This window comes from Aplidium turbinatum, chromosome 3 (assembly GCF_918807975.1).
Source record: "Aplidium turbinatum chromosome 3, kaAplTurb1.1, whole genome shotgun sequence".
NCBI classification, from domain to species: domain Eukaryota; kingdom Metazoa; phylum Chordata; class Ascidiacea; order Aplousobranchia; family Polyclinidae; genus Aplidium; species Aplidium turbinatum.
The window spans coordinates 28063973-28091030 of record NC_137474.1 but is presented as its reverse complement, the minus strand read 5'-3'; the positions used below and the strand labels follow the sequence as shown (position 1 = coordinate 28091030).

At 38.9% G+C, this 27058-nt stretch overlaps 1 protein-coding gene across 4 annotated transcripts in view; it reads right to left on the bottom strand.

The window, feature by feature from the left end:
• Window positions 1-14765, bottom strand: part of LOC145766221 (uncharacterized) — a 49497-nt gene extending 34732 nt beyond the window's left edge. For 3 of the 4 annotated variants that reach the window (XM_082577888.1, XM_082577891.1, XM_082577890.1), the window contains exons 1-6: window positions 14551-14765; window positions 9612-9759; window positions 5678-5744; window positions 4474-4507; window positions 4214-4282; window positions 2000-2167 (exon numbers count right to left, since the gene is read on the bottom strand). In XM_082577888.1, coding sequence (XP_082434014.1) covers window positions 2000-2167; window positions 4214-4282; window positions 4474-4507; window positions 5678-5744; window positions 9612-9759; window positions 14551-14739 — 675 coding nt within the window. In that variant the 5' untranslated portion in view covers window positions 14740-14765. The remainder of the gene's footprint in view (window positions 1-1999; window positions 2168-4213; window positions 4283-4473; window positions 4508-5677; window positions 5745-9611; window positions 9760-14550) is intronic. The other variant, XM_082577889.1, reaches the window with a different exon arrangement.
• Window positions 14766-27058: the final 12293 nt, after the last annotated feature.

The window sequence follows — 27058 nt, the reverse complement described above, 5'->3', positions numbered from 1 at the left end:
CTGGGGCGTTCAAGTCCGGTGAATACGGCGACCACTCCAGGTCACACCTGCGGCTGATCAGTCGGTCAGGAAAACGCTGCTGTAGCCATGCCAATGATTCATTTGAGGTGTGGAGGGTGGCACCATCCTGCTGGAACCACTGGAGGTCCCTGACGGTGGTTCCAGCAGGATGGTGCCACCCTCCACACCTCAAATGAATCTTTGGCATGGCTACAGCAGCGTTTTCCTGACCGACTGATCAGCCGCAGGTGTGACCTGGAGTGGTCGCCGTATTCACCGGACTTGAACGCCCCAGACTTTTATCTGTGGGGCTACCTTAAGGATAGGTACGTGTATGGCAACAAACCCCAGACTATTCCTGATCTAAAGGCAGCAATTACAGCAACAATAAAAGCAATCCCAAGGGAAGAATGTGGGAGGGTCATCGAGAACTTTGCCTGCCGGATCCAAATGTGCTTGCAGCAACGGGGAGCTCATTTAGAGCACATTTTTTGAGCGCCAGTTAAACAAAGAGTTTTTGTGGTATAGACTTGAAACTTTGGAGATGTCTGCTACATATACTTAACCTAATGTAGCTGAATTTTTGTGTTAATCTAAATAAAATTTTGGAAGTTATTCGATTTTTACTGATGAACGTTTTTTTTTTGTGTCACCTTGTATTATATAATACAAATAACATCAACAACGATTAAGATGATGAACTGTTTTATTTTGATCAACGACGCACGAGTACAAAATAATTGACAGGGCGAGAAGAACACAATAAACATAGCCAGGTCAGAGACTTTAAAGAACCGGCCTGCCACGCCCCGTGGAGGCGGGGAGCGGCGTGATTATCAGCTTAGTTTGCGGGGGCCATGCTGGGGAGTCTAGGTACCTGTGGAAGGAAAGTGTGGATCGAGAATTTTGTGCGACTCGTCCGCAAAAGTTAGAATGGCGGAACGGGCCAGGGAGACGGGCTTAGCTTTCTGCAAACGCAAAAAGGTTAGCTCACGACGGGCCGGGCGACAGAAGTTTTATAAAGCCAGGCAGCGCCCACGTTTCCATCACGTGACCGTAACACAGGTACGTTTGACTCCTATACCCGGTCTGCCCGTAGGCAGAGCGGATAAACTTTGGGGTCTCCCACGAGAAAGAGAAGCTTAGCTACAAGGACGATTTGAATACTCGTGGGAGACAAAAATTATATAAAATCTGGAGCAAAGGCTCAATTAATTGGTGTAAAAAAAAAGATGGTATGTGGGAATATATTGTATGCTTTACTTACTGGAAAAGTGTTGACGTTGAACCAACGAGCACGGATGTGCACTGGCCAGACGTTGAGGCAGGTTCGCCCAGGTGGGTCGGGGGGACTAGCGATCGAAGCGTAGATATGACTAGGCTACGTTACCAGGAAAAATATAGAATAGTGGGATGAAACTTTGGAGGTTGCATCGAGTTGATCGGGAAATCATGTTTATCGATGAGTTAAAAGCAACGCGAGGTTGATCCGAGCGGGAAAGAGCAGCATATCGGGAGAAGGTAGTGTGTGATATTTTAAAATATTGAAATATGAAAAAACAGTTCCAGTGTTGTTAATGATATTACGTCATTGATAGATGATATGAGTCCATTCACGATATGCAATATATACTTAATTCATATATTATGCTTTATATAATAACAAGTAAACAACATTACGTCTTTCGCACCCAGCATCAGTTTAAACTGACGCTCGTTAATGCGCGAATCTACAAATTTACTGATCGCTTTCAAAAAGCGTGTCACTGACAAAAAAAAAGAAAAATCAAGGTCGTTAGGGAACAAAAATTGGAAGTGGAAAATTTTTCAGGGTCTAGGAAATCGTATCAGAAATGAACATCTGCAAGAAAGCGCGGTAGAACCGAGTTCGCCCAAACTGCAAAAAACGCTGTGGTCTTTCCAGTGAGCTTTTATAATATATGTAAAAAAAACATTTTCAAATGAATCAAATAACTTAGCGCAGTTGATCAATATGTACCTTGCTGTAAGCTTGAAGCTGATTTTCTAAGAACTCGAGCCGGGAGAGCAGCCTGTCTTCATCAATGAGGGCTTGCCATCCCTTCTCAGATGCATCCTGTGAGCTCACCACCAGTCGTTGGAGAAGGGCTAGCTTCTGTTCTAACATCTGCTCTCTGTGTAAGGCTTCCTGGAACCATTGAAACAATGTAAATGTTTTTTACGTCGAGTAAACGTTAAACATTTCGTAGTAAGTAGAAAGAAGACATTTCGATAAACGAGTCCCTTTTTGCAATACTCGGAACTGGTCATTCCGACAAGATACACACGGCCAGAAAAATTGGTGTTTACATCATTGATTCAACGTTTGTAGACGTTGAATGCAAAAAAAATCAAATTTGCTTGCTAGGCAATAACAAACGTGCTAGGCACTGAAGCCAATTATACTATTGTGTTAACCAGAACAGCGTCAAAACCTTCCTCCGCAGCGAGACTTAAAGTGCCCCTGACAGGTTGGACCCAAGTATAGTAACTTTTCAAAGCATTTCTTTATGCTTTGAGAATTTTTTAATCTTAACCTCGAAGCTCGACAGGTTAGGGCGAAATTTATACAAAACGACTGCTTCGCAGCGTCACCACTGGCGAAACTCCATATTTCACTGCTCTGGGACGACTTTGGTGGTGTTACGTCATCCTGGGTGGGCGTTGTTAGCGACGGATAAAACAAATGCTTTCTAGATGCAATTGGTGGATCACAGTTTGGACGGAGTTGGTACAAGCGGTTGCTTTTTTCAAAGATTTATTGTTTTTTGCAGTTTAATAAAACTGTACTGGATACGTTCCTACAAAACCGAAAATATACTTGAAGTGAAAAATGAAGAAATCGTACGAATCATCATTCATATTTAATTCATCATCATTCATCACTATTCATAAATAAATAAAAGTTCTCTCTCTCTCATTATGTGCCTTCAGTTGGCCATTGAAATCCGGTGTAACAGCCATCTGGACTTGGAAATTTGTTTCGAATTCGCCAAACAATGCATGACGGCAGCATAATCCGATTGTTGCTTCCGAGAGCATCACCTTGTAGTATCCACTCCAATTAATGCTTTTTCTCCAGTTCATCCTGCTCCTCATAAAAAAAAGTCCCCAAAACTGCAGGATGTAGGCTAAGTGTGACTCAAAATGGGTCAAATTGGTAACACAGCTAGATGCGTCTTTCTTCAAAAGTTCTTTCGTCTGTGGCACTTCATGGCAACATACACATTCATTGGGCTGGGGCACAGACTCGCACTTGTGGCAAACGCACCACCTAGACTAGAGTTTCCAGCACGCCACTCATTGCTGGGAAGATCCAAATCGGGTTGGTGGTGTTAACAAAATCATCTCCATTGAAGCGAAGAGAACATATACGACTAGTTTTGTATGGCCCATCCCACTTTCGAATACTTGAAGAAAAATTTGACTACTTTCTTCTCAGCACCTTGTTTTGTTTGAAAGCGTTAAAAGATAGCACACGTCTTTGTCACGACACTGTCACATAAACAGCAATTTGCAGGCATTACCTCAACCATAAATTAAGGGTACCGTTTGTGAGATATATACTGCGGTTACACTGCAAATGGCTATAGCCAGATTAGGACAAATAAATAATTATCAAAATTGTAGCCCTACAAGAGTTTAGAAAAACTGCAATTTCAATTGAATTGAGATGCTGTTGGATAAAAATAAACTCAACCTATTTGATCTAAACATGATAGTAATAATAAGTTGACTTTTTCATTTCGGTAATTCTCATTTTGCACATTCTTTAGACCAACAGGGCCCCACACATTGACGTTTTGCAGTAGTCGTACCATACCTTACCAACTCACCACAGAGAAAGAAAGTATCCTTCCCACCCATGGTGACGTCACAGCGGTGCTGCCGTTTTTATTTTCGCAATTGAATGAGTACCGGATTCGCCGAAAGTGAACGCAAGTTTACAAGCGTGTAACTTAGTAGCCTGTTGATATTTTTTACGATTTTCTGGTCAGGGAAGTTTGTTAGTGTCATCTCTTTGGTATCTTAGGTAAATTTAGCGAATTCATTTTCCTGTCAGAGGCACTTTAATCACGACGAAGTTACGTTAGGAATTAAATGACGCATTGATAGGAATGCAGCAAATTTAGCGTGGTTTATTGTGACTTATAAGATATTTGGCATATTTAGAAACGGTGAGAACAGAGCAAACCTGTAAGTATCTATGCAGCTGATACAAGTCCTGCGCCTGCACCACTGGGTAGATTCCGTTGTATGGGACCTGCAATATTGGAAAGTACATTTTGCAGGGCCAAAGTTAAAAGCAAGGTAACTGCCATTGGATATACAACATTTGGATTTTTGTTTGTATCACAATGTTGTGATGCCTAGCTTAAAAGGGTTTAGGGTTCAGAAGCTACTTTGAATTATATTATGTCATTATTAAATATGTTTTACCAGAAATTTACTTACTTTTTCCATGAGTTGATTGTTCCAAGTGCAACTGCTAGAATAAAATAAGAAGTTTAAATTGCAACGCATACTACTGCATAACTTGTAACTACGGTATACGATCTCAGGCCTCGAAATATCCGGCGGTCATGGCGGACATGACCTCCGGAATGACCTCGAATGTCTGCCGAAGCCGACTCATTGGTCGGTCATAAATGACCGCCGCAAAATTCTTGACAAAAATAGAGTTAATGCAGCAAAATTATATTTTAAATTTGAATTGTTACAATTGTTTGTTTAACGCGAACAAATACGGAGCTGAAACAATAATAGTACAGGCAATCGCTTTAAAGATCACATTAGAGTGGCGTGGTTAACGAGCTGATGGCAAAAGTAGCCATTTTTACATCATTTCAACGCCTTGCAATGTTGCCTTGAAATAAAGTTGTCTGAACTTTTCGGCCGGGTATGTATTCTGATTTTAACAACGAGGATTGTTGCGTTATATTGATCCTTTGTTAAAAAGAAACGTCACAGAGAAGCAAGTCTCAGGTGGATTGCGCACGTGCTTAGGCGAATGTGGCGACCTTATTCACGCTGATACTGATAGAAATAGAATTTCTGCACAGAAGGGAGGGTGTTCAAAACGCGAAAACCACGGAATAAGTGATCGTAGTTACTTTTGTAATAAGGCAATAAGGCATTTTGGATTGTTGTTTTCAATTGTGTTTATTGCGTCACTGCACGACTGTCATTAACGCACTGATTTATTTGCAAGCAATCTGCTCCAGTATACTTCAGGGTCGGTTAATTAAGCCATCAACAATTGCAGAGTCATTCTGTTGTAGAAAATCTTCATCTACAAACACGACTACACAATACCGTAGTGATTTTGTGCAAAATCTACATGCAAAAAATATGTCCGGTTGAGATATAAAATGTCCGCTGAAAGGGCCAGTCCGGTAGGACATGCTTGACCGCCGGAAAAAAGTACAAATTTCGAGGCCTGCGATCTCTATTTTACACAGTGAATAAACTGGTCTACAATCTAGCAACTACACTGTCATGTTGCTTATTCCACATTGTTTGTACAATTAGTTTCGTTGATAGATGTAGAACGTGATCTTGCGAATTCACATTCTACATCTCTAAGAAAAGCAGAAACAATTGACCAGATCAAGCCAACCGCTAGCAAGAAAGTTCCATAACCTCCCCCAGCGATTACCTTTGTTTTGATTCTTCTCCATTGGGAAGGTAAAGACGTAATTGTGACACGATGCAACCATGCGTGACTGAAAAGTAACAATCTTTTAATGGACTTGCAGAAAGAAAAATTACAAAATACAGGTTCAATCTTTAATAACCTTAAATTCCAAAGTATCTAATCACGCTGAATATAATACAGGCAGCAAATTCCAAAAAACGTTTTACATGTTTGACAGTTATGTTTAAAAGTCCACAAACTTTTTTAGTTAAATCCTGCTGAAAAGCTTAGGGAGCACTGACATATGGGGAAAGATACACACTGGCACTGCTAATATATTGTGGGTACACGACATCCTGTCGAGGCCGATCTGTCGCTGGACAACTGACCAGTGACCACGGCTGACCTGTCGCAAGGACATCTCACCATTAGACGACTTGAAACAAATTCCTTAGCCTACTAATGCCAAATTCACGCTTTCTTGTCATAGCTTGTTTGACTCAAACCTTAGATATTCGTTGATCCATTTTAGGAAACAACAATAGAGTAATCTTAAAACTTCTAACTCCAATATCGGTTGATTGCTGATGTGTTTAATTTAATATTGTACTATCGATGATAAATATTCAATATTGATCAAAAATATAGCTACTAAAAACTGTAGTATTAAAGAATTTCATAGTGTTCTTTTTTGTGTACCGGTACAGAAGAATTATAAGGAAACTATTTGACCAATAAGATCAACCTGAACAACTAACACCAATGTTAGTGAACGTTTGACGACATACCATATTCAGCATATTGTAAACCGTATAATACCCTATAAACTTTTTATCTCTGAACATGTGTAAGCTTAGATTCGGAAGCGACATATATTTTTCATCAATAGTACAATTTAAAAACATCAGCAATCAACAGGTATATTGGTATATGAGTTAGAAGTTTTAAGATTATTCCGTTGCTGTTTTCTAAAACCGATGTCCAAGGTTCGAGCCAAACAAGCCATGGGCAATGGGCATACTATGATAAGGAAGCTTTAATCGGATTAATAAGGAATTCGCGTCAAGTCGTCTAGTGGTGAGAATGAGATGTCCTTGCCACAGGTCGCCGTGGTCAGTTGTCCAGCGGGGTCTGCTACTATTCGGCGAGTCCGATTCGGCTAATCCGATTCGGCGAGTTCCCTATTCGGCGAGAGCCTTTTTCGGCGAGTGCCCTATTCGGCGAGTTTTTGAAATTTTATTTTTGAAAGGGAATTATCGGGTACCGTAGCCTAATTATAATTGCCGTTTTTACATCGTTAAACGTTGAAATCGTGCAGAAAGGAATAAAATGTTTGAACTATTAAATTAAAATTCGTTATGTCAGTTCAGTTGAGTTGTTTTTATTTCTGACCATCATATGAAAAACAACACACGTCAACATAGCAAACGTAGAAGCGACAAAACGCGAACGTTAAAACGTGCTTGAATTCGTCATGTCAGTTCAGTTGTTTTTATTTTTGATCATGATATCAAAAACAATTCACGTCAACATAGCAAAGGTGTAGAAACAGGTAGAAGCGACAAAACGCGAACGTTAAAACGTGCTTGTGACCGAAGTAAGTTATTGAGTTGAAAGAAGTTTGGCACGGTCGCAACACCTTCAGAAAAATTTAAAAAATGAAGGGAAAATAAAAAAAAGAAAATGTTACAAAAAAAAATCATATTTAATGTCTATAAGTTAGTACTTTTGAATAGTTAAAATGATTAGTTTGGATCAACAAATGTGTGGCCTACAGCTTGGATTGAAAGGAAATTATCGGGTACCGTAGTCTAGTTATCCCGACCAGTAGAAATTGCCGTTTTTACATCGTTTTAACGTCGCTAAACGTTGAAATCGAGTAGAAAAGAGAACTTTGCTGACTAGGATACGTTGAAACTGGGAAACATTCACAGAAGCCCTTCGATTTGTTCCAAGAACCCACTTAGCCTAACAGTTCATTTGTACATTGATTCAACGTCTGAATACATCATCTTAAAAATGCATAATCTTAAAAATGCAACGTATCGAAGGGCTTCTGTGAATGTTTCTCAGTTTCAACGCAGGCCTTAAAACTCGTGTTTTTTTCCGGCAGCCATCGTGGCCTACCGAGAGCTCCTTCTCGGCGGCCAAATCTGCGTGCTTGGAGGCCAAAATACAATAACGACAGCACAAGTAAATAGCATTAAACTTGCAACAATGTTAAAGTGATCACTTGGCGTTGTTGAAGTCTGGGCGACATCCTGCAATAGCATCGTTGTACCACGCATTAAATGCTTTATCGGGATTGTAATCCGGTATTGCGGGACCATCTAACGACCCTAAATTGTTTTAACTGCTCGCAGCTCAGTAAATTGTTTCAACTGCATACCGCCTTTCATAAAACCTGACCATTTATTCCGTTATGATGTCACCATTGAGGGTGTGAAGTCACTAACCTACAGCGTTCTCAACTATGAAGACACGTGTTTTACCCACGGATGTCAACTAACCTAGTTCTCCTTTTTAACAACGATTCAATTTCCGACAACATTGAATCGATATAAAAACGACAATATTGCCAGCCGATGTAAATTAGCACTTCGGATTAACACTTCGTTAAAATAAACATCGGGAACTGCAAACAAGACTTACAGCGCTGGTGATCGCAGCTGGATATATTTAATACAACAGTAGTGACTATGATGCGCTGACCTAATTCTGCGTCACTCTTTGATACCACATATTTTCGACATTTAATCCACAATCATTCTATTGCGAAATTAAATAATTGGCTAGAAGAAACCGGCGGCCAAAGTTGGCCGACGGAGGAGGTAGCACAGGCGGTCATTCAAGCACTACTACTTAGCGGCCATGGCCGCCGGCTGCTTTAAGGCTTGCAACGTATCCTAGTCATCAAAGTTCTTTTTTCTACACGATTTTAACGTTTAGCGACGTTAAAACGATAGGCCACACATTTGGTTAGCCTTCTCATTCTGTTACTACAATGTAAAAATGATCTGTAAGGCTAACTGGGTTCTTGGAACAAATTTTTGCTGGTAGGGATAACTAGGCTACGGTACCTGATAATTTCCTTTCAATCCAAGCTGTAGGCCACACATTTGTGGATCCAAACTAATCATTTTAACTACATATTCAAAAGTACTAACTTATAGATATAAACATGATTTTTTTTGTAACATTTTCTTTTTTTTATTTTTCTTTCACATCTTAAATTTTTCTGAAGGTGTTGCGACCGTGCCAAATTTCTTTCAACTCAATAACTTACTTCGGTCACAAGCACGTTTTAACGTTCGCGTTTTGTCGCTTCTACCTTAAAAACAACTGAACGGACATGACGAAATCAAGTACGTTTTAGCGTTCGCGTTTTAGCGTTCGCGTTTTGTCGCTTCTATCTTTGCTATGTTGACGTGTGTTGTTTTTGATATGATGATCAGAAATAAAAACAACTGAACTGACATGACGAATTTTAATTTAATAGTTCAAACATTTTTATTCCTTTCTGCACGTTCTGCGACGTTAAAACGATGTGAAAACAGTTAGGCTACGGTACCCGATAATTCCGTTTCAAAAATAAAATTTCAAAAACTCGCCGAATAGGGCACTCGCCGAAAAAGGCTCTCGCCGAATAGGGAACTCGCCGAATCGGATTAACCGAATCGGATTAGCCGAATCGGACTCGCCGAAACGGGCCATTCCGGTCCAGCGATATATGACTTCAATAGCCCAACAAGTCATGTCAATACAATAATCTCATAAAATTAGCACCAAATTTTGCAACTACTTTGCACTCAGTATTGAGTGGTTACAAACTCAACAGAGACGCAGAGACAATTATGTGCTAACATCATTCATACTTAAAACCGTTCAGACCAAAACGTATTTGCAATGACTACAATGTCATATGTACAAACACACATTACTGTACTTACAGTACCTTTTCTCATGCTATCAACAACATCGACACCAAACTGGACAACATCACATGAATTCACTTCCACTGCTGAGCTCTCCTCCGATGCCTTGCTCAGTCGCTGGTTGTTGACAAATGTTCCGTTGCTGCTCTTCGTATCTTGTAGGTAAAACTAGAATAAAACCATTCTTATCATATGAGACTAAACAGTCAAAGACCACTTGAAAAATAAACAAAATACAGACTTCAACAGCAACTGGGAATAATACGGGTAAATTGCTACACTTTGTAAACAATATGTTCAAATGCTATTCAAGCTATCATATGTAACTACATTTTAAAACTTGAACATTTTCGCATTTAATTTGTATCAAAAACATGACGTTAAGATGAAAAATGTGACTACGATGAAGTATGCAGTAGCCACATAATAAAAACGTTCAAGAAAGTGATCACTGGGGTGACAGGTACTTTAAGTTGTTTTCAATGTGTCACCGAAACCAAATGACAGGATCAAAATCAACTACAACAACTCTTTGACTGCTATATGTGAGGACAAAAAATTTCAATCATAGTTGAATTTGTTTCTAAGCCTCTGGGAGTGACAAAGCATGTCTCTGACAAAAGTTTTTTTTTTTTTTTTTATAAAATTCATCATTATCAATAGTAAATGGAAATATTGTGGACAAAGCAGTTATCTTTACAAATTTATTTATAGGCAAACTTGAAGTAGCAACTAACCACCAACTATTATATTAGATTTGCTTGAACATTTCCACAATCAGATTGTCAAAATAGTAGAAAGAATGAGGTGCAATCCTTTCAATGCAATTCTGTTAGTTCGTCGTCGTCATTAGAAAGAATGAGGTGCAATCCTTTCAATGCAATTCTGTTAGTTCGTCGTCGTCATGTGAGCCTCTGGGGCCGAGGGTCTATCCTTTAACCACCCCAGATTTACGATGTTCCCGGACTAAGCTAGAAGGCTGTTAGAGAGCAGCCAGTCTTTTGTTTCATCATCCAAGACACGCAGACCTTCCGCTTCATTAGGTGGCTTGAAGATGGTGCAATCGTTGATAATGTGGTCTGCAGTCTGTTCCTCAGCAGCACATTCACAATTAAAGAAAGAAGCCATTTCCCATTGGTGCATGGTGGGGGGGAAACAGGACAGTGGAACGGGTGTTGGCATCGGAGATAAACGAAGAGTCTGATGGTGTTTGACTTCCATTCAGAATTCTATTTATGGCCAATCCAATTAGCCGCAGTGGTGTCTTGTCCAATGTCCATTATCTTCTTTAATCAGAAGTTGAGCGGCTGGCACGAATGGGTGTATTGATTTTATCAACAGGAGGTGCTCGCTTGGAGGAGCAAAAATCTTGGAATGGAGAAGATGGTCGGGTTCCAATGCCCGCCGACCGAGAGACAGAGTGGCTTCTTCATGACGAGGCTCAGTGGGTTGGGTGCCAGCAAGAATGTGGAGCTTGTCTAATGGTGTGGGACGCAGGCACCCAGTCACTGCACGGAGACCTCCCCAATCCCCGGACTTTCTTTTGTTTTCATCTATATTGTGACTTTTCTGCATGGGTTTTCAATGGTAATTTCAAAAATATGCATAAAAATGTTTTTCGATTAACGTCTGGGAAGTTATTCGCTGTTGCTTAGCAACAACTTTTCATAAAAATTACAAAAATCCTCTTTAAAACCCCTTTACTTTTAACCTAGTATTCTGATATCTAGAGTATCTGAAAGCATTTCTTCTGCTAAAGAAATAAAAAAAAAATTTATTAAAATTGGACAATCGGTACCAGAGTTATGACTGTTTAAGTACCGAGATTATGCAGTCACGCATGACTGATTTTTGTTAATTTATTGCCAAATGATACTAGAAAAATGTTGAAAGTAGCTGTCAAGGGGTTTTTAGGGGTAAGGAGTTCAAAAAATATATTAAAAAGTGTCTCAGAGCAACAGAAAAAAAGTTATTAAAAAATTGATACGAACAGTCATGCATGAATGATTTTGTCGCAGTCGCTTCATTCCTACAACGAGATGTATTCCTTGGGCACCACAAACGTTAAATGCCTGGAGTCATATACAGTATAACGTGGAACCGATGATCTCAATGTAGCTAACATCTGGGTACCCATTGCACTTGATGTTAGAATACACGCTTCATTGCTCGGAAAGAGCTCTGATCAAGTGCAAGATGGTCACGGTCCGCCACAATTTCAATAGCATCTCTCACCCAGCATAATGTAGTCTATGTATCTAAATCATGTGGCAAAAAAATGGATTAAGTCAGCTGAACTTAACGAAAAAATTAAGTCCTGAGGTACCGTAGATGACTGAGAATCTGCATTTATCTGTAAAAAACGTCTTGTTTATGCATCCGTATCAAAAATTAATTGGTATGTTACTTTAAAAATCATTAGACTGTTAAGCATACTGGGAACAAACATACATCATACTTTATTACCTTTATTCGATTCTTCAATGCATAATTCTTGAAGCGTTTCAACCTCTTTCTATCAAGGGGTCCAAGAAATGCTGGTTGGTTTGTTTAAAGTAATTTAAGAAACTGTATATCTTCTGCTTTATCTTCTGGTAGCAATGTTTTGTTTTTGTTAATAAGATTTTAGGCATTCTTAGCAGATATCATAAATCGTGTTGTCAGTGTTTCTCGAAATTTAATCAAGGCAGCAGATTCCTTTTTGGCATGTTGGTATTTCTTGTATTCATCAACCAAACGAATAATTTTGTTTTGGATATTTTGTTTTGTCACCAGTGGAATGCAAGCAGGCTGCCATACTTTTGCTAGACATACTGCTGTATCCCAAGCTGCGAGCTTCCCACTCTGGTGGTTACGAGGATTTAATCGAAGATGATATATGTATTTGTGAAGAACATCTCCAGTAGTTGGTCAAAATTGTCCTTCCTTAAAATGTTTTAAAAGCTGCAAATTACCAAGCAAGCCACCATTGTTCATTTTATTCTTCCTCAGCTCCATGATGGATACATGAATACACACGGAATATTAGACAGTAGAAGTGTATACAATACGTTATATAGCCTAATCATACAAGTAGAAAATGCTAACTGATTAATAGTGAAAACTGAAATGCAATACAGAAGGTTATCGTTAAGTACAGCTGACTTAATCCATTTTTTGCCACATGATTTAGATACATAGACTACATTATGCTGGGTGAGAGATGCTATTGAAATAGTGGCGGACCGTGACCATCTTGCACTTGATCAGAGCTCTTTCCGAGCAATGAAGCGTGTATTCTAACATCAAGTGCAATGGGTACCCAGATGTTAGCTACATTGAGATCATCGGTTCCACATTATACTGTATATGACTCCAGGCATTTAACGTTTGTGGTGCCCAAGGAATACATCTCGTTGTAGGAATGAAGCGACTGCGACAAAATCATTCATGCATGACTGTTCGTATCAATTTTTTAATAACTTTTTTTCTGTTGCTCTGAGACACTTTTTAATATATTTTTTGAACTCCTTACCCCCAAAAACCCCTTGACAGCAATGTCCAATTTTAATAATTTTTTTTTAATTCTTCAGCAGAAGAAATGCTTTCAGATAATCTAGATATTAGCATACTAGGTTAAAAGTAAAGAGGTTTTAAAGAGGATTTTTGTAATTTTTATGAAAAGTTGTTGCTAAGCAACAGCGAATAACTTCCCAGATGTTGATCGAAAAAAATTTTTATGCATATTGTTGAAATTAGCATTGAAAACCCATGCAGAAAAGTCACAATATAGATGAAAACAAAAAAAAGTCCGGGGATTGGGGAGGTCTAGGCACGCAGAGCGCTGTTGATGGCAGTGAGCACTGTGTCACCAAACAGGTGCACAGTACTCTGGTGAAGAGTAGACAAGAACGAGGGCTGCTATACGCAAAGTGTCAGCCCTCGCTCCCCAGATGGAGCCTGCCAAAATCCTGAGCAGCGCAGCACGCAATGAGAGTTTATTGTGCAGTGACACCAAATGGTGGTGGTACGTAAGCGGTTTGTCTAATGTCACTCCGAAAAATTTTGATTCGGGGGAGGACAGTAATTTTCCGTTGTTCAGGACATTCAGCTCACCATCAGCTATCTGATGATGTAGACCTGGAAAGCTGCTGCCACACTTTTGGTTTTGCCAAACTCCTTTACTTTTAACCTAGTTTCAGGCGCCATTGCTGGAGATAAGCTGAGAGGGTTTTTATGTCCTGGCTCAGAGTGTATTCTAAGCTTTCCCACGACTTTGTGGAATGTGGAGTGGAGAATTGCTAGGTCGTCCACGTATGTGAGATGCGTATTTTGCAGAAACCATGCTTGGCAGGTCATGGGTGTAGAATGTAGATATTAAAGAGAAGTGGAGCCAGGACTGATCGCTGTAGGACGCCATTTTTCAGGCATCTCAGTCTGCTTCGCTGTGTGTTGCCAGTGGTGAGAGGAAAGTTTCGATTTCTAACAAGTTCCATAATGCACTCGTTGGTCGAGAAGCTGTATTGATTCCAACATGCTTTTTTGAAATTCCATTGCTTCACCAGTGAACTTGGGACAGGACCCACAAGTTTTGGGGCGATGATGAGGGACGGCCGGTGGTGGGACCACAGGAACGTCTCAAGCACACGTGTGTCTAGAAGAGAGTCTTTTGTCTTTTGTTTTTATCTGCTTTCAAATAGTTACTCACAGGATGAGGCACAGGGAGCCACGTGTCATTTATCTGTTAGTTTAGCTCCATGTGTTGCACAAGTGTACGAATGATGAACAAGGTGAAATACAACAGCAAAAGTAACATTGCAATATTTGGTTGGAGAAAGCATATAATATGGTAGCATAGTTTTATGGGGAAATTACGTTTAAAATGTTTTCATCACATTTGTATGAATGTGGCATGCATTACACTATAAATAAAAAAACATAGTTTTCCCACACATGTCATGCACAAATGATTTTTGTTACCTTGCCATTTTCAAACCAAAGCAGGGCATGATTTCGAGAAAGAACTTTGCAATCAAACACAGCATTATTGGGTGCTGGACGACACCTCGCTACTGACCGACCGATTTTGGTTGGTTCATTAAGTGCAACATGCCGTTCTTGAAAAGGATGAGAGTTTGGTCGACAGTAAAAATGAGCCACAGCAGTCATGTCACAACTTTACAAATACATCAATATCTACAACTCTGCAATGTGTGCATAATATGTTTACAGTATTAGTTTCTTAGTGGTCAACCCCTGCAACACGAGAAACAAACGACGTTCAATCATATATAGTCAAAGTGGCAAATGCGCCCGCCAGTCTACTGAGTGGCTAATGTGCGCTTGCCCTCACAGAAATATTTTTCACTCTTTTCTCAGCAAATAAAAACCACAACTATTTAATATATACTTCCTTGAATTCCCAAACGAAATTTCAATGCAAATGAACTTACGCTTTCGTCACAATCCGCTTTTTATTTTACGCTACTCAAAACCGCAACGCTAATGCGCGCCACAAACTTTCTAACTGACTTCGGCAATTTTGCTCAAATTTGTTTTAGAAAGACCGCATGAGACGAAATCTTTTTTTATTTTAAGGGGAGTTCTTCAGCTACGATTTGAGAGAAATAGAACAAAAAAAATCCATTCCAGCAAAGAGCAAGCCGAGAGTGTGCGCATTGAAGGTGTGATTAGAGGAGAGAGTTCAGTTGGAGCAAAATTATAAAGAATGTGATGTCAATTATTTATACAATAAATCATTATACAGGCGACTAATACAGAAAGGAGTGGTAAATATAGGTTGCTAAAAATCACAGGAGATAGCTGGGTCGTATAAGACCGTGAAGTCACGTGATCAGTGACGACGAAGATGATCGATCAATCAAATGATTTGTTATCTCAGGCAAGTAAAAGTAAAACGCAGTTCCAGACAGAATAATAGCATTAATTACAAATTGCACTTTGGTGCACTTTAGTTTGCACTTTGGTGAGCGTTTAATTAGGTGCCTTTACTTTAGTAACTGAACAGTGAAAGACTACACTGGAGGTCACCTATTCAACTTTTTTTGTTACTTTAAAGTTAAATCATTTTGAGTGCTTGATGTGAAGCTAGGCAGCTAAACAAAACTTTGAGAGTATAAAAATCTGATAAGTCGCTCCCAGCTAGGCGAGTTTTATTATAATTTTTTTTTCAACAAACCCAACTTAACTTACAATTAGAATGAATTCAATTATTTTTTTATTTGCAGCTTGATATTGTATTACTAATCAAAATTATCATTTTTAATTGCGACTGGCATCAAACAAGATGAGTAGAATTGTAGATTGGAGAGTAGAAGACATGGAGAAAGCTTTGAATGAGATAAAAAATGGAAGTATTTCGATTAGAGGTGCTGGAAAAAAATTTGGAATTCCCGAAAGCTCAATCCGAAAAGTATGAAGAGGATGGATTTCCAGACAAGAAAGTGGGGAGACAGCAAGAACTGAACAATGAAATAGAGAGTGCGAGCTTCGTTGGCCGAATGCATCTGAATTTTATGCCAGCATGGATTTAGTCCAACGATTGCTGATGTGTTGGACTTGGTACAGGAGTATGTTGCTCGACACAATATGACGACACGATTTAAGAAAGGGCGTCCTGGTAAATGCTGTCTCAAAAACCGATGTTTTTTTGTTGATATTTGATGATAATTAACTGTCAGTGACGTAGCCCAGTAAACCTATAAATTCTAACTTATTTTTAACTGTTTGCCTGTTCTTGTAACTAAAATAATACTGTTTTGAAATGGATGGTTTTTCCCTGTTGCTTACGGCTACGTCTCTGACTCGCAAATTATTTCCTGTGCTGTCATGCTTTGCGTTTGGCTTCGTGCTTAAAATTTCAACATTCAATTAAATGACTGTTTTTATGGTTGTCGCATAATGTGAAGGCAGCAAGTGAGACTGGGTCAACACAAAAGGGGTAAACTAACCTAACGCTTTAACCATCTGAGCTTCACAGCCTATATTGGTTGAGCTTTACAGAGTGTTAACTTATGCTAATCGTACGAATCACTCGATTTACAAACAAATGACAAGTGTTTGCACGCGGTTAGCTATACTTTTTCACTGTGCCACTCTCGGCCCTGCTGGAGATGCTAACCTGACAGACCACAACGATGACACCCTTCACTGGCTGCAACGATTGGAAGGAATCGCATAAACTGCCGTTTCATAAACAAGAAGCTATACTTTTCATCACTACATTTTTGCTTAAAAAACACTCAGTATATTTTCTATACAATCTTTAACTTTTGAAAAACATAGCTCGCATCTTCCACTGGTATATATCTTGACTAAAAGAACGCTGCAATAGTCTTAGTAGTTATAAATAAGAATGTTGATACTCAGCACTCTTGCGATCGCTTCCATTTAATAAACTGAACAGGATAAAATTGCTTGCACTTTATCTTTCGCTGGAATTCTGCATTCTTGCTTGGAGTGGTCTATAAAAACAAGTTTGTGGAAATGTTGAAACATAATTATACGATGTAATAACAAGCAGGTCAAATTTTATTGTGCTACACGCAGCCAACAAACAAATTTCTATAGGTTTAAACACTGCGTGTTGCTTTATCTAATTCGAGTGCGCATTGTCTAATGCGAGCATGCATTATCTAATGCGTGCGGACGCATTTCCAGAATCGATATGTCCTAATGCGCACTGCTACACTTCAATGCGCCATTCCTTATGTTGATGGCTGTTTCGGCTAAAACATTTATGAAGGTCTAAGGAGATGGAATGGAGTAAAAAAACAACAACCTTTGGAAATCACTCTTGAGGTTTGTTTTGGCAGCAGTTGTAAGTGCGCATTTGCTGGTTTGGCTATAGATAGATTGATAGTACCGTATACAATAAGATGTAGTTCAGTGACTGTTTTCAGGAATTTTATAATGCAACTTCATCTCTTTTTGAAAAGCAACTTTTAACTATAGTACTGGACCGTATTCGGTTTTAAAAGCATTTTAAAACCTGTCACAATTTGGCCTTTAATCTCTTACACATAAAGGGACTTTGGAAAGATTGATGACTAGTTTATTGAGATATTAAATGTTCAACAGTCAGATAAATGGTAAAATAGTTCTATAAGTGAGATGTCAGATGAAATCCTTAAATTTATGAATGGTTTACCACTTCCAGCACATAAAAAAAATCAAATTCTAAACAGCAACGGTCAATTTCAAAATAGAAATACACTACTGCACTACTTGCAACAGCTACTTTACAATTGACAATAAGTTACACTTTCACAATCTATTCATTTCAATATCGGCTAGACCTCTACAATAGTCTTCAACATACTTATCGTTACAACTTCTAATCCTCAGAATACACAACTCTAACTCAAATCACGCAGCTATTCATAACAGATTTGCTTGACCAGAAGCTTCCAAGACTAAGGTATCCATTCCAATACTGCATCACAAAAACTCATTTTTCCGAACAACAACTCAAAGACGTTTCGAGAATCGCACCAACACCAAATCTTCTAGAAGCAAGTTTCGCAACAAAAGTTGCATAATGAAACGTTACTTCAGGACAAAAATCGACAATAACAACTCAGCAAGAATTGCACAATACAATAGTTCAACCATTCTAGGACAATAATGCAGCCTCCAAAATATCACAACTATTTCTATCTCTTACACATAGGCTTTGTAAAGAAAGATTGATGACGTAGTTTATAGGGATATCAAACGATATTTATAAGCACAGTCTTCGAAATTAGCATATTTTTACTTTGGCAAAAACGTTGCCGAGGCCAAACGGCAAAAGTTGAAATTGCCTCGGCAATTGCTGTGAACTGTTACAAAAAGATTGTACCAAATTATGTAAAACAAGAAGCGAAAAATATATATACTAGAGTAGTCTATCACCACCGCATTGTGTGATTTTTTGTGATGTAATACCGGTAATACCAAAAGTAGCGATAAAGCGAGCAACGAGATACGCACGCTGTTACGGTAATTCATGTTGAATAACTCACGGGGGGGGGGGAAGTAAGTTAATTTTGGGTTGATTCAACATTCGAGTCAGCACAAATCAATTTAATTTTCCCGGCGGGTTATATTGCATAACAACAATGCCCAGTAAGAAATTTACGTTTGTTTTATATTAATTCGACATCTAGCGACGTTGAATTATCATAAAATAACGTTAATTGCTCAACCAGGTACTGGTAACAAATTAATAGCTCTCTGGCAGAAGATTGCCACGATTTACATATAAGCTAACATAATTTCGGCACAATTGGGACACTGCAAGCAACACAAAATCTGATTGATAAAGAACTAGTCAGAATCGGCATCATCTTATGCTGTATCAGCTGGACGAGATAACCGAAAGCGAGGCGCAACAAGGAGTAGATGCTTAGCCTGCAATTAACTTGAAGTCTACTGGCGTAAAATCAATGCAAATAGGTTGATATTTCTATAAAAGATTCAATTCACCCAGCTGGGCGTGTGTCTAAGCCAGGGCTTCCCAAACTGGGGGTTGTGACCCCTTGGGGGTAGCGTAATGAACTTCAGGGGTCGCAGAAAGTATACCAATTTGCACAAGGTACTGCATATTAACACTTCTGTGCGAGATGCTGTGAAGTTATTAACTTTATTAAGAGTCGCACACTCAATAGGCTGCCCGTATTTTTGAAAATTTATGAGGTGAAATGGAATTGGAGTTAAAAACTCTTTTACTTAAAGTTTTGATTTGTCTTTGGAAGTAATATGGTTTATCTATATTTGCATTTGAAACATCTCCTTGAACAAATAGGTACCTCAAAACGATTGTAAATATGTTTCAGCAAAACATTGATAACACTGGTCAACAACAACAAAAAAAAATTCTTGTTGCAAGAGATTTTTTGATCGATTCTGAATGAGTTTTAGCCACTGATTCCAAATCTGCAATCAGATTTTTTCTGCAAGCTCTAGTTTTTATGCAACACACCAGTGGATATTTTGAGGCTTGCAGCATTTGGTCTAAAATTTAAAACAAAATCCAATTATTTAGTTCTAGCTAACACGGCAGTTAACCTCGATTTACAGTTAATTTATAGTTAACCTACGATTTATTCGTGAAGCAGGCCTACAAAGCTTATTTTCAAGTTCCTCTGAGAGATCAAGAGAAGAAATGGGCTCCACATATTGTCTGCCATAATTGCGAAGAAATGCTAAGAGACTGGACAAAGAAAAAACGTAACGGACTTCCTTTTGGTGTCCCTATGGTGTGGCGTGAACCGAAGGACCATTGCACTGATTGTTACTTTTGTTTGATTAACACCAAGGGCATTGGCAGGAAAAACAGACAAAATATTTCATATCCAAATATTCCTTCCGCTATTCGACATGTCCTTCACTCTGAAACGTTTCCACCTCCAGTATTTAATGGTTTTGCATCCTTCGATGATGAAGAAACAGACTCTTGAGATTTACCACAGTAGTATGGAATGCAAGTATACTAAGGAAGCAGATGCAGACTCAGAAGGCTCTAGTTCTGAAACCATTCAGAAATTTAACCAGTCAGACCTAAATGACTTGGTACGAGACTTGGACTTATCCAAGCAAGCTGCTGAGCTTTTAGCATCAAGGCTTAGTGAAAAACACATATTGGACCGTTCCACAAAGGTTTCGTTTTTCAGGAAACGAGATGAAATGTTTATGTCTTTTTTTTTCAGAGGAAAAGCAATTAATTTACTGCTATGATATTCCAGGCCTTCTCGTCAAACTAGGAGTTTCTTCATATGATTCAAGTGGATGGCGCTTATTTATAGACAGTTCCAGGCGAAGCCTGAAGTGTGTTCTTTTGCACAATGATACGGTAATGCATATGGAGGAGTTCCAGTTGGTCATTCAACTGTCTTAAAAGAATCATATGATGATATTAAGCTAGTCATTGACTTGCTGAAATATCATCAGCACAATTGGATATTATGTGTTGACCTGAAAATGGTTGGTTTCTTATTTGGTCAGCAAAAAGGATACACAAAGATTCCATGTTATCTTTGCATGTGGGACAGCAGAGCTAATGACAAGCATTAGACCCAAAAGGATCGGCCCATACGTGAAACACTTGAAGCCGGCATGCCAAACATGTTAAACGATCCGATTGTAAGTAGAGACAAAATTGTTTTCCCCCTCTTCACATCAAGTTAGGGTTGATGAAACAGTTTGTGAAAGCTTTAAGCCCTGATAGCGACTGCTTCCAATATATTGTTCACACATTTCCCTCCTTTTCATACGAAAAGATTAAAGCTGGTGTCTTCAATGGACCACAAATTTGAAGCCTTGTGCGAGACCAACAGTTCACTGATAAGATGAAAACCAAACAGAGAGCAGCATGGTTGTCCTTTGTGGATGTCACTAAAAACTTTCTTGAAAACAAAAAGGCTCACAATTACGAGGTTCTTGTGAGCAAAATGCTCTTTGCTTTCCGCGACTTAGGAATAGGATGCAGAATGAGCATTAAAGTTCATTTCTTATTCAGTCATCTGGACAAATTTCCAGAAAATCTTGGAGCTGTCAGTGACGAACAAGGAGAGCGGTTCCACCAAGATCTTATGTAAGTAGAAGAACGTTACCAAGGCCGATGGAATCGACACATGATGGCAGATTACTGCTGGAGCATTAAACGAGACTGCCCCCAAAAAGCTTACAAACGCAAGAGCCTCAAATGCCAATTTTTGCCCAGCATGTAATGTGGATTTCGCTTTCTATTTTCAGCCAGTGAACTTTTCTCACAACATCAAACTTTTAAAAGAGCTTATTTATGCTTGTAATTGCAATAGGTCTGCATGCAGTGCGATGGTTACTACTGTAGTTGTGAAAATGATTCGTTTGTTATGAATATAGCCTATATAGTGTTTGAAATTTTGTTTACGACGCTTTTCGAATGATTTTGAAATGTTTTTTTCCAATATCTCGGTGCATTTCTATCAGTAAGTATAGATCTAAGCTATAGACAAAACAGTTAAGCAGTTATTTCAGTCGTAAAAAATGTTTTTTTTCCTATTCATTAAAATATAATTTTTTTGAAAAATATTCAGTTTTTGCTCAAAAAAAGGAAAAAATCAAAATTTGCAAAAAATCTAGAGCTTCTAGACCAAAATTAACGTCATATTCGGATTCAGCACCCCAAAATTACCCAAAACCAAGTGAATATGAAAATGCAACAAATTTTTTGTTGACCAGTGTAATATGCAGAATTTTTAAATTTCCAAACAATTTAGTGCAAAGCTTAAACATGCTAGATAAACTATTAGATAAAGACCATTTTTCTTTGAAAACATTACGATACGAGTATATTTGTCGCAATTGTCACATTACCAAAATATTGTGCTGAGGTTTGAATGCTTGTGCAATTGTGCATAAATGCAACATTTAACTACAAGAAATGGAAATAAAATAGTGGGAATCAATAACACTATTATGGAAAATATCCAGCTGCGATCACCAGCTATAAGTCTTGTTTGTAACTCCCGACGTTTATTTTAACAAAGCTAATTTACATCAACTGGCAATATTGTCGTTTTTATGTCGATTCAATGTTGTCGGACATTGAATCGTTGTTAACAAGGAGAACCACCCAGACAACAAAATTTGTCATTTTGACCTTGATTCAACGACTGCAAACATAGAATCAATGTAAAAATGACAGATTTTGTTGACTGGGTAGGTTAGTTGGCATCCGAGGGGAAAACACGTGTCTTCAGAGTTGAGAAATGTTTCCGCTGTGGGTAAGTGACTTCACACCCTCAATGGTGACATTATAAGGGAACGTTCAAATATTACGTAACGCTTTTTTTCCGAATTTTTGAGCCCCCCCTCCCCCATGTAACGCCAACGTAACGCTTTTTTCAATCCCCCCCTCTCCCATGTAACGCTTTTTCAGTACGAATTCAGCACAAAAAACTACCATTCCGTACTCGAAAGCATTACGTAACGTTTTGCTTGAACCCCCTCCCCCCCAATGTGACGCTAACGTAACGCTTTGCATAAACCCCCCCCTCCCCCTCGAAGGGGGAGGGGGGGGGGGTTTAGTAATATTTGAACGTTTCCTAAGGGTAGAAATGGTCAGGTTTTATAAAAGGGGAGCAAGTCTTTTAGGCAGACAGTTAGGCGCCTGTCAAATAGGCGCGCACACTGTGGCGTCTGGATATTTAGGTGCGGAGCACTGTGGCGCCCGTTCATTTAGGGGCTATTCCTAGTAAAGTCAGCAGATTGTATCAGCTTGGCAGGTAGGGCAATGCTTTTCACAAAAAATGTTATATTGAACAAAAAAATATGTCATGGCTTCTGTGAGTGAAGCTGCTTAAACCGGCAATGCTTTTCACACAAAATGTTATATTGAACAGAAAAATATATTGTATTTTAATGCGCGTGTTCCGCATTTATTTGCTGTTAGTCCAGGTTTGCATCGGCGAAAACTTTATCAGTAAACTATTCAAGTTTCCGAACATGACTGAGTTCACTTTTAGTTAAGTCAAATAATAACTATGCTAAACATCAGTAAAAAATATACTGTAGCCTATATTCAGGCGGGTGGTAGGCTTGAGTGAAGAGTAACTTAGTTTTCCGTCAAAACCCTGAGTAGGTTTAATAACAAGCAAAGTCGCACCATTATGCTTGCAACTTGTAGCCAGGGTTCACATGCCCTATAGAAATGTATTCATGTACTGTAGTAGAGTGTTGTCTCATACGTACTCGCCACACAACCAATCCATCCCAAGTAGAAGTAATTGTGAAAGATAACAAATTAAATAAAAATAGAGAGAGACTGTTCACCAGGCATTTGATAATTAAAGTAATTTGCGTTCTTCTGGTGAATTTACTTCACCAGAAAAACGCAAATTACTTTAAGATTAAACAAAGTTCCATCTGGCTACAACCTGTGTTCAGGATGAATAGCAAATGTCCTGTGGAGATGTGCTAAAATCAAGAGTAGTAGAGAGATGTCTCGCACCTCATCTCCACACGCGCATTAACAAAACAACATATTTTTCTGTTCAATATAAAATTTTGTGTGAAAAGCATTGCCATACCTGCCAAGCTGATACAATCTGCAGACTTTACTAGGAATAGCACCTAAATGAACGGGCGCCACAGTGCTCCGCACCTAAATATCCAGATGCCACAGTGTGCGCGCCTATTTAACAAACGCCTAACTGTCTGCGCCTAAAAGACGTGGAACCTATAAAAGGCGGTATGCAGTTGAAACAATTTAAAACTGAGCAGTGAGCAGTTGAAACAATTTAGCGTCGTTAGATGGTTCCGCAATACCGGATTACAATCCCGATAAAGGAGTTATTGCGCGGTACTACAATTCTATAGTAGGACGTCGCCCAGACTTCAACAACACTAAGTGATCATTTTGGCATTGTTGCAAGTTTAATTCTATTTACTTGTGTTATCGTTATTTATATTTTATCGCATGCCTCCAAGCATGCCTTTCCGTTTTTAGATTGAAACATAAGAATTTCATAACATCTAAAAACCTGCTTCTTGGCATGGTTCGAGGAAAGATTGTACATCCCCATGATGCCCCCCCCCCCATAAACTCTTCACAGGGAATTTGCGACCTCCTAACATGCCACAAGCAACCAACAAGCCTATGATTTTTTCTAGTTCTTGCAAAGTTATGATGAAACTGGGCCACCAGAAACTACATGACTGGTTGAATAAGATGTTGGCCCAGGTCAAAATCGAAGAATATGAGATTGTAAGAGACCTCGAGCAGCAGGTGATGCAGCAATCTTTTGCAACCTTGATCCATCTCTTCCTTGAACCAGGCCTAGTGTATATGCTTCTGCAATAGAACATGCAGCTTAGCCAGATGAATCAGACTTGCCTTTGCTCAAATCTAACAATTCAGACACTCCTGCCTGCTGAACTCTGGTTATTGCAGTATCTACTGTTGCATCAATTTAAATGTCATCGAAGCAATGGCCATTGGCCATCAGAGCAGTTTTGCAACAATTCTAATGCCTGCCTTGCTGCAAATCTCTGACTGGACATCTTGCTACATTTTTTTCTCATAGATAGCCTATATTGGGATATTGAGTCTGAAAAATTACAAGGTAATTTAGATAACTTTAGACATTTCCCTTTTAGTATACTTTCTGCCACACTGCTGAGCTAGCATATGCATTTCACCAGAGTTATCTTAAACCATTCGACCAATACATGATAAGTCTATAACAGTCTGTTATATTGCACTTCTCTCAATGACGATAGTTGCAGATCTCAGGTCTATATGAAACCATCCAATTAACTATATGTTTCTCGGCAGCCGATTGTAGTGAGAATCGACTGCCGAGAATCATACAGTTGATTGAATGGTTTAAATGGCTAGCATGGAAGCTACACTGTTATGGTTAGCAAATCACAATTGCTCACTGTACCAGCAAGTGCTCAGCCTTGTGCTGATAGCCAGGAAGAATGCCCTTTTGATTGATTGAATCTTTATCCTCAGACTGGGAATGCTTCATGCAGAGTTTAATTCTGGTAGATTCACATACTTGTAGAGGCTTTGAATCACTGATCAACGAGATTGACAGAGTGAAATATCCGATTTTTGAAGTTTTGTTGCCAGGGAATTATTCCCTCCATTAGATGCCGCTGAATGGAGAGCAATCCTTAAGGGTCCACGTCTTTTAGGCGCTGGTCTAATAGACTGTGGCATCTGGATATTTAGGTGCGAAGCACTGTGGCGCCCAGTCATTTAGGTGCTATTCATAGTAAAGTCTGTAGATTGTATCAGCTTGGCAGGTAGGGGCGTAGGGCAATGCTTTCCACACAAAATATTATATTGAACAGGAAAATATATTGTTTTGTTAATGCGTGTGCGTTGTTGGTTATGGCTTCAGTGAGTGAAGTTGCTTAAACCGGCAATGCTTTTCACACAAAATGTTATATTGAAGAGAAAAATATGTCATGGCTTCAGTAAGTGAAGCTGCTTAAACCGGCAATGATTTTCACACAAAATGTTATATTCAACAGAAAAATATGTTATGGCTTCTGTGAGTGAAGCTGCTTAAACCGGCAATGATTTTCACATAAAATGTTATATTGAACAGAAAAAATATGTTGTTTTTTTAATGCGCGTGTTCAGCATTTATTTGTTGTTAGTCCAGGTTTACGTCGGCGAAAGCTTTATCTATAAATTATTCAAGTTTCCAAACATGTACGAGTTCACTTTTAGTTAGGTCAAATAATAAAGCTTTGGTAGAGAGTTTGCTTTGTTGAACCATAGAGAAACTCAAATAATAACTACACTAAACATCAGTAAAAAATGTAACGTAACCTGTATTCAAGCGGGCGGTAGGCTTGAGTGAAGAGTAACTTAGTTTTCCGTCAAAACCCCGGCTAGATTTAATAACGAGCGAAGTTTCACCATTATGCTTGCAACTTGTAGCCAAGGTGTAGCCAATATGCCATGTAGAAATGTATTCATGTGAATAGTAGTAGAGCGTCTTACCGTCTTACGCATTCTCGTCACATGGCCAATCCATCCCGAACAGAAGTAATTGCGAAAGATAACAGATTACGTAAAGTTCCATCTGGCTGCAACTTGTGTTCAGGATGCATTGCAAATGTCCTGTAGAGATGTGCTAATATCAAGAGTAGTAGAGCGTTTTCCCTCACCTCATCTCCACACGATCTATCCGTCTCAAGTAGAAGTAATTATTAAAGGTAACAGATTGCACAAAGCTGCGCCTTTAATTTTAAACCGGCAACTTCTACTCTAGAAGTACGTATCCTGTGGAGTTTAGATGGTCTACTGCTCTAATTGCCCTGCATATAAGCCGATGTTGGATCTGAGCACTTCATTTGCACCGAAAAGTTTGGCAAGTTTGCTACATCATAAAGCAAAGATTGATATGGCAGCTTCGATTATTTCAACTTCATGTAATCGTGAAAAAATTGCTGCTGATGGCTTCATGTATACATCTGAAAAAACGAGGGATGCAAAGTTCGAATTCACACGGATACTACAACAAACGAGGTAATATGGCATGGGCTACGTAACTATTATTAAACAAAGTCTTGTCGATGTTGCAATTTTCTCGCTAGAAATTATTCTTGAAAAGGCACTGAAAGTTGATTCGTATCAACAAAGATATTTTAAGCTAAGCAGTACCACTAAATAAATTGCTGTGAACATAGATTAGCCTATTAGCAAGAAGACATGTTGCAATTAGGGGTGTTCAATTTCGATTCGATTAAGGTGATATTCGAAATTCGTTTTTCGTATCGAACATATTCGAAATTATAGCAGCCCTTTCGGCTGAACGCGGTTGAAAGTAACGCGAGTGGCGCGAAATCTGTCTTGTCGCATTTTGCAAGCAAAAAAATACTTCGACGCATGCGCATCGTCGATCACGTGACTATCACCCGTTTTTGCAGGTCCAACGGCAATAGCAGAAAGTGTAGGCTGAGCTTTCTCGCAGTTTTA